Source organism: Histomonas meleagridis, assembly GCF_020186115.1.
Source record: "Histomonas meleagridis strain 2922-C6/04-10x chromosome Unknown contig_118, whole genome shotgun sequence".
In the NCBI taxonomy this organism is placed as follows: domain Eukaryota; phylum Parabasalia; order Tritrichomonadida; family Dientamoebidae; genus Histomonas; species Histomonas meleagridis.
Window position 1 is genome coordinate 336,184 of NW_027150758.1, and position 12,530 is coordinate 348,713.

The following is a 12,530-nucleotide window of genomic DNA, read 5'->3' on the forward strand; positions in this document are numbered from 1 at the left end:
AAAAACATCAACAAATGTCTTTTGTTAATCATGATTATGGCCATGTGGTGATCTTTGTTAAGAAGAAACCAACAAATACCTGTGGCGGATTCTTCAGATGAATGAGAACTAATCGATAATCTAAAATGAAATTGTTTCTGCTTAAGAAATTCGAGAAAAAAAAATAATGAAATCAAAATAAGTGAAAACATTTCACAAACATGTTTACACTTCAAAAATTGGTGTTCAAAGAAATCTATTTATATTCAATGTGCTTTCGCGTATACTAATTTTATTAGTACTACCATTATCAGATATTTTTGTTGTTAAAAATGTTATAGAAAAATTATTACCAAGAAAATGATATTAAAAATAAGTAAATTTACTTGAAACATTCAACTTAGCTATCTTCTCAAAATGCTTATCATCAAAATCTTCTATTTCAAAAATGAATAGTAACATTTCGAAAAGTTATGCATAAGATAAATAAAATTTTCTTATTTTTAGATATCTAATGAAAAATACCTATTTTTAATTAATGGAAAATCATGTTTTCAATATATATATGTAACTAATTGCAAAAATTTACTGAACTCAATTTTATTTGAATAAAAAAATTAATATTTTGATTTTTCAAATTGTCTTTTGTGTATTGGGTTTCGTTAGGAAATCAGTGAGATACCATTGGTACATCAATGAATGCAAATTAAAAAAAAAAGTTTAAAAAGCGAACGTTAAAAATTCGTTTTTCAAACAACGTTCGTTTTTTTTTGAGTGGACCTTTGAAATTAATTGCATGCATCAACCGACAGCCGTTTCGCAACTTATCAAAAAGTGTTCCCGTCAGCGTTGATTCTCAATATTCTGAATACTTTTTCTGCTTTATTCAAATTTGAAGCGCTTCAATGGGCTAAAGTCAACGTCCGACCTGGCAGGAAACAGTAAAAATATTCGATATATCAAAAGGGAATTGGTGGTATGAATAATCAAATTCCAATTATGCGACATAGTAAATGAAATTCTATATAAAGATTTTTTATCTTTTATATTTTTCTTTTGAATCTTGATATTTTATTAACGTTAATTTTAACATAAGCTATATGTAAGAAGTAGCAAAAAAGTTATTCAATAAATTTATTGTTTATTTATCATTAGTATATGAATGATTTAGCGTTTTTCGTCAAAATTTCATTTGGGCTTCGCTTTTGATAAGATTACCCTTTTTGCTTCATATCACCTCACAATTAACCCCTACTTTTTCAATGATTGAATCGGTAAACATTACAAAAAGCAAAAAAAACGTAGACGATAGATGCATTTCAATAATTTTAAGGAAGTTTTTTGACAAATTTATGACTGAAGGAGAAATTAATAATCTCAAAGGTCAGGGGCAGATTGGAACCCTAGAATTTCGGGTTGAGCAATGCCAAACTGATATCTTAGAAATGGATAAAAAATTCACAGATCTTAATCACAATGTAAAAAATGAAATCAACAAGATGAAAGAAATCATTGAAGGTAGTAACAAAAATATAAAGAAGATTGTCCAAAAACAAGTTGATGAACAAATTAGCGATCTTTTTGACCAAATTCAAGATCATACAGATCGAATTGAGAAGCTTGAAGGTGGGTCTGGAGATTCAAAGGATGAGAAATTCGAAGTGAACGTCGAAGTTGACGAAATTAAGAAAAAAATTCAGATTCTTGAATTAAAAATTTCGGAACTGAGTGAACAAACATTAGTTCAGATAAATCAAAGTAAGAACGAAACCATCAACCAAATCACTCAAAACATAGAGGAAGCCAAACAAAAAGATGGCGAAAAGATTCAGAAGCTTGAAGCTGATATGGATGGAATCAAAGATGAAATTGAAAAACTAAAGGCCATGAAAGACGATTTTGAAAAACTCAAAGACGAAGTTCCAGATGTTAAAGAACGTTCTGTTGATCTTTCTGAAAAACAAAATGATGAACTTAACGAACTTAAAGACAAAATCAATGATGTAGCAAATGTATCGAATGACCTCAAAGAAAAGTTTTCCAAATTTAGTAATGTTGAGCGTGAAGTTCGTTGCTTGAAGTATGAAATGAAGAAGATGCTCAAAGACAAAGAATCCAATCAAATTAACGGCGATCTACAAAAGAACATTGATTCTATTAAAGAAGAGTTAGATTCAGTTAAAAATTCAAAGGGCGAAAAAGACAAAGAAATCAGTGAACAATTCAACAAATACACCAAATCACTTAAGTGCATCAAATATGAGTTGAAGAAACTCAAATGTGCACAACTCCCGAATGAAGTTGAAGAACCAATTGTTCAAGAACGAAATATTGAATTAAGTGACGACAAAGAAGGAAAGAATGATATTGAAGACGAATTTAATTCATTAAAGGACGATTTCAAATCTCTTAGAGATGATGTTGACAAATTGAAAGCAGATAAACCAAATGAAAATGATCAACAGAAAGGTGATATCAAGAAATTTAATATATCCCTTAAGTGTATCAAATATGAGTTGAAGAAACTCAAACAAATTGTAACTGAATTAGAAGAAGAACCTGAAACAAATGAAGAACTATCACAAGTAAGTGAACAACCAACAGAACAACCAGCAGAACAACCAGCAGAACAACCAACAGAACAGCCAGCAGAAGACAACAAGAGCAAAGGACCTAAGAAGGTACGTAAAGTTATTATTAAGAGACCAAGGAACAACAATAAGAACGATGAAGATATTGAAGAACTTAAAGAGAATGTTAAGAAACAAAACAAACTCTTGAAATGTCTTAAATATGAAATGAAGAAACTTAAGTTACAACAACAACAACCAACAGAAACCAAACCAACAGAAGAAGAACCAGTTGTTCAAACACGTGATGTTAATATCAGTGATTCATCATCCTCATCATCTAAGAAGCCAAAGAATGATAACAACGAAGACTTACAACCAATTAAGGATGAGCTCAAATCATTACGTGATGACATAGATAAATTGAAGGACAGCAAACCAGAAGATAAACATGATGATGAAGATAAAGAAGATCTTAAGAATATGAAGAAATCATTGAAATGCATTAAATATGAGTTGAAGAAACTCAAACAAATTGTATCTGAAGCCGAAGAGGAACCAGAAGCAGAAGCAGAACCAGCAGAGGAACAACCCATTGAACAACCAGCAGAAAAACCAGCAGAACAACCAGCAGAAGACAACAAGAGCAAAGGACCTAAGAAGGTACGTAAGATTATTATTAAGAAGCCAAGGAACAACAATAAGAACGATGAAGACATTGAAGAGATTAAGGATGATCTCAAGAAATATAAGAAGTCATTGAAGTGTATCAAATATGAGTTGAAGAAACTCAAGATGCAACAACAACAATCAGCAGAAACCAAACCAACAGAAGAAGAACCAGTTGTTCAAACACGTGATGTTAATATCAGTGATTCATCATCCTCATCATCTAAGAAGCCAAAGAATGATAACAACGAAGACTTACAACCAATTAAGGATGAGCTCAAATCATTACGTGATGACATAGATAAATTGAAGGACAGCAAACCAGAAGATAAACATGATGATGAAGATAAAGAAGATCTTAAGAATATGAAGAAATCATTGAAATGCATTAAATATGAGTTGAAGAAACTCAAACAAATTGTATCTGAAGCCGAAGAGGAACCAGAAGCAGAAGCAGAACCAGCAGAGGAACAACCCATTGAACAACCAGCAGAACAACCAGCAGAAGACAACAAGAGCAAAGGACCTAAGAAGGTACGTAAGATTATTATTAAGAAGCCAAGGAACAACAATAAGAACGATGAAGACATTGAAGAGATTAAGGATGATCTCAAGAAATATAAGATTTCAATCAAATGTCTTAAATATGAAATGAAGAAACTTAAGTTACAACAACAACAATCAGCAGAAACCAAACCAACAGAAGAAGAACCAGTTGTTCAAACACGTGATGTTAATATCAGTGATTCATCATCCTCATCATCTAAGAAGCCTAAGAATGATAACAATGAAGACTTACAACCAATTAAGGATGAATTACAACGCCTTGGTGATGAAATCAATAAATTGAAGGACAGCAAACCAGAAGACAAACATGATGATGAAGATAAAGAAGATCTTAAGAAATATAAGATTTCAATCAAATGTCTTAAATATGAAGTTAAGAAACTCAAACAAATTGTTAATGAATTAGAAGAAGCAGAAGAAGGAGATGAATTAACAGAATCAACACCAGAACAATCACCTACACCAACTGCAGAACCGCAACCAACAGAACAGCCAGCAGAAGACAACAAGAGCAAAGGACCTAAGAAGGTACGTAAAGTTATTATTAAGAGACCAAGGAACAACAATAAGAACGATGAAGATATTGAAGAACTTAAAGAGAATGTTAAGAAACAAAACAAACTCTTGAAATGTCTTAAATATGAAATGAAGAAACTTAAGTTACAACAACAACAACCAACAGAAACCAAACCAACAGAAGAAGAACCAGTTGTTCAAACACGTGATGTTAATATCAGTGATTCATCATCCTCATCATCTAAGAAGCCAAAGAATGATAACAACGAAGACTTACAACCAATTAAGGATGAGCTCAAATCATTACGTGATGACATAGATAAATTGAAGGACAGCAAACCAGAAGATAAACATGATGATGAAGATAAAGAAGATCTTAAGAATATGAAGAAATCATTGAAATGCATTAAATATGAGTTGAAGAAACTCAAACAAATTGTATCTGAAGCTGAAGAGGAACCAGAAGCAGAAGCAGAACCAGCAGAGGAACAACCCATTGAACAACCCATTGAACAACCAGCAGAACAACCAGCAGAAGACAACAAGAGCAAAGGACCTAAGAAGGTACGTAAGATTATTATTAAGAAGCCAAGGAACAACAATAAGAACGATGAAGACATTGAAGAGATTAAGGATGATCTCAAGAAATATAAGATTTCAATCAAATGTCTTAAATATGAAGTTAAGAAACTCAAACAAATTGTTAATGAATTAGAAGAAGCAGAAGAAGGAGATGAATTAACAGAATCAACACCAGAACAATCACCTACACCAACTGCAGAACCGCAACCAACAGAACAACCAGCAGAACAACCAACAGAACAGCCAGCAGAAGACAACAAGAGCAAAGGACCTAAGAAGGTACGTAAAGTTATTATTAAGAGACCAAGGAACAACAATAAGAACGATGAAGATATTGAAGAACTTAAAGAGAATGTTAAGAAACAAAACAAACTCTTGAAATGTCTTAAATATGAAATGAAGAAACTTAAGTTACAACAACAACAACCAACAGAAACCAAACCAACAGAAGAAGAACCAGTTGTTCAAACACGTGATGTTAATATCAGTGATTCATCATCCTCATCATCTAAGAAGCCAAAGAATGATAACAACGAAGACTTACAACCAATTAAGGATGAGCTCAAATCATTACGTGATGACATAGATAAATTGAAGGACAGCAAACCAGAAGATAAACATGATGATGAAGATAAAGAAGATCTTAAGAATATGAAGAAATCATTGAAATGCATTAAATATGAGTTGAAGAAACTCAAACAAATTGTATCTGAAGCTGAAGAGGAACCAGAAGCAGAAGCAGAACCAGCAGAGGAACAACCCATTGAACAACCAGCAGAACAACCAGCAGAAGACAACAAGAGCAAAGGACCTAAGAAGGTACGTAAGATTATTATTAAGAAGCCAAGGAACAACAATAAGAACGATGAAGACATTGAAGAGATTAAGGATGATCTCAAGAAATATAAGAAGTCATTGAAGTGTATCAAATATGAAGTTAAGAAACTCAAACAAATTGTTAATGAATTAGAAGAAGCAGAAGAAGGAGATGAATTAACAGAATCAACACCAGAACAATCACCTACACCAACTGCAGAACCGCAACCAACAGAACAACCAGCAGAACAACCAACAGAAGAACAACCAGCAGAAGACAACAAGAGCAAAGGACCTAAGAAGGTACGTAAAGTTATTATTAAGAGACCAAGGAACAACAATAAGAACGATGAAGACATTGAAGAGATTAAGGATGATCTCAAGAAATATAAGAAGTCATTGAAGTGTATCAAATATGAGTTGAAGAAACTCAAGATGCAACAACAACAACCAGCAGAAACCAAACCAACAGAAGAACAACCAGTTGTTCAAACACGTGATGTTAATATCAGTGATAGCTCAAGTTCTTCTGATTCATCTGACAAGACTAAGCCTAAATCTAAGCACTCCAAGAAACCAGAACACGAACAAGTTTCACCCGATGTTTGGGATGCAATCAAAGAGATCAAAGAGCGATTAGACTCTATCCAACGTCCACAACTTTACCAAATCTTTGTTGATTTGCCAGAATCCGATGCAACACAATTAATTTTCCGTGGAAAAGCGGACAAATGAATTAAATAAATCAAATCAAATATAAATTATTGTTTTTGTTTTCTTTCTTATTTACATCGGAGGTGCAAAGGCATCTTCTGCCTAACTGAGTTGTTCCGATTCAAAAATATTCAAAAGATTTCTTCGTAACAATAATATGGAGCTGTTTATTCCAAGAATTAGAGGAGTCATCACAAATGATACAATATGTTGGAGCTGAAATGGAATCCTAACGAAAATTCTGTTTTACAAACACAAAATCTTAAAAATGATCATTTTTCCGATATTGGCTTGCAATTTACCAAGGGATCAATATGTTTGTTTTGAATCCAATTTAATCGTATTTCCAAGTTTTTGTATCACCGATAAATTCAATTCTTACAGTTACCTAAAAAATTATAAAAAACCAAATCAAAATTTATATATTTTCACAGTAACTGTTAAAATATTGAGTGATATTGGAAAATAATTAAAGCATTATTGAACATATTATAAAAGAATTATAGTGTTTTAATATTAAACCTCAGCTGTTAACAACAAGCAAATAAAAAAGTTATTATTAAAATTAGTTATATTATCTTTCAAAGTAATGTTGACAAATTATCTGTATTAACAAAATAGATTTGATCTTAAAAGTAATTTTTATTAATTTTATTCACTGAATGCTTCATTTAAACTTTGAACTGTTTTTTCATAGTTGAAATCATTATTAGAGAAAAAATCGAATGCAATATGTTCTTCATATCCAAGATCAATTATTTTCTTCAAATCTTGCCATTGGCTTTCCGAAAGTTGTTGAATTGATGCTTCATAATCATTGAAAAATTCGGTTTGAGGCATTGATTGACCAATTATTCCTAAAGCTGTATCAACAGAAGCTCCGCTAAACCTCAATGCAGCTCCAAAATGTTGGGTCATAAAGTCACTTACAATGTTAATTGCTTCTGGATTTTCGTTTAATATTAAATGCATTTCTTGAATAGCAGCTGGATTTGACCACATAATATTTTGTTGGTTGTAGAGCTGACGTATTAATGAATTATTTAAGATATCATTAACAAAGCCTTGAATTTCTTGTTCAGCTCTTTGAGTTGCTTCTGATTGATTTTGCCTTTGATTTTCATTTTGTTTCTTAATGTAAAGTATAATGTGGGCTTTTTCTTTCAAGCCAGCGAAAGGGTGAGGGTTTTTTAAGAATTTTCCTTTGAATATGAACTTGTATATACCTTTTTTAAATCCTGCTTTAGATATTAGCATATCACGCGCCTCTTCGATGGTTGTTTTGTCTGTTACTTCTATTTCTTGAGGTTCGCCTTTTACTTGCTGAACAATAATTTTCATTTAAATTTAAGTTGTCCAACCAATTAACGTTCAAAACCAATTCGAACCTCAAACGGTCACCAACAATAACATCATCATAAAGAGTCATTTATTAAAGTAAAATAATTATTTTTTTTTTACATCATTGTATCTAACAATCTATAAATCTTATAATAATTAAATTCTAATATTTTCATCCAAATTGAATTACTTCCTACTTCTGGGAACAAGATTCCAGCCGTTGTATCATCATCAGTTTTCGATACAGCATATCTTATGTTATGTTCTTTAAACAAATCTCTATTTTCTGTTTCACGTGTCATTTGGACTACCAAACTTATTCTTCGGTTTAGATCCAAACCATGTGACGCAATCCAACCCGCATAACCCATAGTAGTAATTCTTCCTGCATAAGACATTGCAGCGTTTGCAAATAATGGCGGCGTCAAAAATATATCATTCGGCCTCGTATTTTCCATTACCCAAATTCCGAAATTTTTCTCATCTTCACTAAACATTGGGAATGGATATATTATATATTTCTTCACTGAAACATAAGATGTAAATAAAAATCCGGCAGCAATAAATATTAAAATAATTTGTATGAACCTTTTTCCACGTGAAAACATTACAACAAAAAATTGTGCAACTTCACAACATGCTAAAGTATACCAACCAGCATAAAATACTTTGTTGTTATCCATTGCGCCTGGTTGATAACGTATTAAATTAGATACTATCCACAAACCTATCGAAGGTATATACATTTGATTTTGTCGCTTACTATTTGTTGCCCAAACACATAATAAAGCTAAAAATACAAATGATCCAAGTGATGACCACCAAACTTTAAAGAAACCAAATCGTGAATTATCTGTTTCACGATGAATAGGTTCAATTGTCATAAACGAATTACGTTTTGTACTTGTTAAATGTATAACTTGTGGTAATGATAAAAAGATTGCTGTAAACCCAAATGTACACCACACAGTAAAAGTTGATTTCCATTTATTATAATCTAAATATGGAAAATTCAAAAGGACTAAAAAAATTGCATATTCTCCAACTGCTATATATGAATGCGCAGATATCATTGGTAAAAGACCCATTTCAATTCCTGTTAATAACGCCGATTTAATTTCACTTGTGTTATTGACAAAATTATTAAATAATGATAAACATAATATTGCTGGTATCATTGAAAATAATGCACTTCGTTGTGGTAATAAAAAATGAACAAGTGGATGAATCCAAAATGTAAATTTATCGTTAGAAAATGCATGTGATAAATTTACATTAACATTATTTCGATTCTCTTCAATAAAATAATAACGCCATCCTGTCCCACCGGCATTGAAAAAGAAAATTATGGTTAAAATAGTAATTTTATCATCATTCGCAAATTGTATGGAAAGTGCACGAATCGCAAAAACCAAACATATAAGAAGAACTAAGGTTGGAACAGCTGTAGAAATACGAAGAGATGCTCCTCCACAACATATAAGAACAGAACTAAAGAAATCTGGAATTAATGGATAACAAAGTTTTACTTCAGAATAAAATGGTGTTTGAGGAGTAGTACAATTTCTGTTGCCACCATACCCAAATGAAGAAATGATTGACATATGAAATGGAAGATCTGAAAAAACTGTTCCTGCTGAAATTCGTCCTTCTCTTAAATATCCACAGCTAACTGTAAGAGCAAAAAGTACAAATAGTAAACTGAGAAGAATAAGGAATGGAATTTTTAAGGGAGGTAATTTAATTTTCCTTTTATTATTAATATGAATGAAATATGAAATAACCATTGTAAATGCTGAAACTAATATTCCCAATTTTTTATCTAAAAACATAAATCTTCCAAGAATGTAATAAATCCATGTTGATATTGTAATACCTATTGAAACTCCACCTGCAACAATTGTATATGTATCCCAAATTTTAGGTGCCAATAAATTAATTATTTCAAATCCAATCCAAGAAGAAGAAGTCAAAATTAATTCCCAAATCATTTTTTTTTAATTAACGGCCTTTCATTTGTATCCAAAATGATCGAAAACCTCCAACTTGATAATATAGCTATTAATTTGTTAACAAGCAATTCAAATCTAAATCTTTATTGTAAACAGACAGGAATTTCAAAATAACGACCGTTTCCTGTTCATTTACTATGTCCACTACGTCAAATTGCTTCAGTTGTCTCATGTTTAAAATTCGCCAATTTACGATCATTTTCAATTCAAACAAAAACTTTTTCACAACAAAAAACGTTTTTTCATTTTCAATTTTAGACATAAAAACCATTTGTCGCAATTCGATTTGAACATTTTTTTAAACCAAATACAAAGGATTTAAAGGGTAAATCAAATTTGTTTCCCAAGATTGAATCAATTGGAACATGAATTGAATTGCCAAAGCATTCAATGTTTCCACCACTGTTGGTGACTTGAATCTTGCTGCCGACTGAACCAAGTACGGCCCGAACAACGTCGAAAAGAACTGTGGCGAAGTTCCATTTTCATCTGAATGAGCTGTTAATTCCTGTAAGAAACCCACGAAATACATTAGTGACAAGTAATGTGCCTGAGGTAACTTATCTAAGAATTCGAAATATTTTTCACTTTCGCACATTATCTTAAAGTCATCCAACAAGAAAATTGGGATCAAAGAGTTTGGCAAAAGTTTTATCCATTGGATTAAAAGGGAAGCTATATCATATACATTACTATTTTTGATTAAGTCATATGTAGCTTGTTCTTGTTTAATCATTGCTTCTACTACAGCTTGGTTACCAGGTTTAATAAATATATCTTTTGCAGATTTAGCGTTTTTATGTAATAATGTTTGTATGATTGAATATTCGATATAAGGTATTGGTAATTTCGGATAACTTTTACGTTGACTCCATAATAATACGTAAAGAGTTACATTAAATAATTCAGTTCCGCCATTAATATTTGATAATATTTTCTTAACAGTTGATTTGCCAACTTTTTTCATACGTTCACCAACATAAAATCGTGATTCAAAGTATATATAAGTACATAAAGATATTTCGGCTATTTTAGGATCTTCATGAAATGTATTTCGACCGATATGTGCAAGTATTTGCATATGAAAAAATGGACTGACAGGGAATATACATGAAAATATTAAAAATAATTCCCACGTCTTCATTAATCGTTCTGAATTAAAACTATTTGTAGTTTGTTTTACAAGTTGGAAAAATAATTCATCAATTAAAACAGGATATTTCGTTAATGTAGAAATTGCATGATTAACAAGTGATATTGGATTTGCACATTCTTTAACACCTGTATATTGTAATATCATTTCAAATAATGCTGCTCCTTGTTTTTTAAGATTATTTGGTATAACTTTTAATAATGGCTTATGTAATGGTTTAAATGAAAATGAGACTAAATCTTCAATTGGTATAAACTTCCGTGAAATTGCACTACTTCGTTTATGTTGACGAAATTGTTTCTTTGCAAATTCAACAATTTTATATTGTGCCATTGATGAGATAACATTGTTTTTATCACTATTAAATTCATCATATAATATTTCTTGATTTGTTAATGGAGAAATAATTTGATGTGTTTGTGACTTAAGAAATGAGCGACGATATGTACTATTATGATTACGTGAATTCGCTTTAAGATTTTCTTGCTCAATTTGAATTAAAACATTCGATGGAGCCATAAAGGTTTGTCGATGAACCTTTTTCTTAGGGCGATTGGACATAAGCATATTCGGACGTGGTGTAGGATTAGCAAGAAAGTCATTAGTCTTAATATTGTTCATTCGCATAATTGGTTGACGTTGTCGTGAATCAGTAAATAAACTAACAGCTGAACCATCACTGTCATCGTTAGTATGTGGATGTTGAAGAGAACCATGTTGAAGAAGTGGAAATATCTTTTGTGGCATTGACTTGGTATTATTAATAATTGAATTATCTGAATCAGATGATAAAGGATTTGGAAGTTGTGATATGCTTCGCTTGAAAACACCATCATTTGACTGAAGATTAAACTTTACAGAACTTTTGCTATTGAGTGAGTTTTTGGAAAGATTGGAACTAGAATAATTGACTAAACTAGGTTCTTCTGATGTTGAACTATAAACACCATCAAAGGATTCAGATTCATACACGAGGGAACTTTCACTTTGTGAATCCTTGACTGAAGGGTTGGTCCTTAAATCGTCATCATTACTTTCATAAAAGCTTGATGAAGAAAGAGGTGGTGGTATGTATTGCATATCATCAATAATGGGATTATCATTTAATGAATTAGGGGAAACAACAGATAATGAATCTCGTTTCCGAGCTGAATATGCATTGTTCCCAAAAGCAGATTCTAATAATGCTTGGTTCCCTGGTGGTTGATAAATGATTGACTTTGTTTTAGGATCAAAAATTATGGAATCCGCTGGAAATTCAAATGTTGTGTTTTTAGAGTCTGTTTCAACATAGTACTTCTTCCCATTTTTGGATACATACTCATAATAAACTTTGGGGCTCATTGCTAACCTTTGACTAACTTCCTGTAAAGTACAGAAAAGTCGTAGATTGACGTTGACAAAAGTAATATTCTCGTGGAATTCCTTACACAGGAAACTCCTTGTAACAAATTTTGAATGTTTTTATTAAGAAAAAAATGATAAAACGACGTAACCAAAGAAAATCAAATCATTTGATTAATTGATATATTTATCCAAACCATTTAGGCAAGTATATTAGTATTTTCCAATAAGGTTGAATTTTTTTAATACCGTAAAATGTTGTTACAT

The 12,530-nt window shown here is 31.4% G+C and overlaps 3 protein-coding genes across 3 annotated transcripts; 1 reads left to right on the forward strand and 2 right to left on the reverse strand.

Annotated features, from left to right (window-relative positions):
* Nucleotides 1-1,331: 1,331 nt before the first annotated feature.
* On the forward strand, nt 1,332-6,434 carry GO595_000938 (uncharacterized protein; the record flags this gene model as incomplete). Its single annotated transcript, XM_067923068.1, has 1 exon — nt 1,332-6,434. The coding sequence occupies one exon, from the start codon at nt 1,332-1,334 to the stop codon at nt 6,432-6,434; it is 5,103 nt and encodes a 1,700-aa protein (XP_067778881.1).
* Nucleotides 6,435-7,064: 630 nt separating this feature from the next.
* On the reverse strand, nt 7,065-7,754 carry GO595_000939 (uncharacterized protein; the record flags this gene model as incomplete). The annotated part of the gene is made up of 1 exon (XM_067923079.1): nt 7,065-7,754. One exon carries the CDS (start codon nt 7,752-7,754, stop codon nt 7,065-7,067), a length of 690 nt encoding a protein of 229 aa, XP_067778882.1.
* Nucleotides 7,755-10,064: 2,310 nt separating this feature from the next.
* Nucleotides 10,065-12,263, reverse strand: GO595_000940 (RhoGAP domain containing protein; the record flags this gene model as incomplete). Its single annotated transcript, XM_067923090.1, has 1 exon — nt 10,065-12,263. One exon carries the CDS (start codon nt 12,261-12,263, stop codon nt 10,065-10,067), a length of 2,199 nt encoding a protein of 732 aa, XP_067778883.1.
* Between the last annotated feature and the right edge of the window lie 267 nt (nt 12,264-12,530).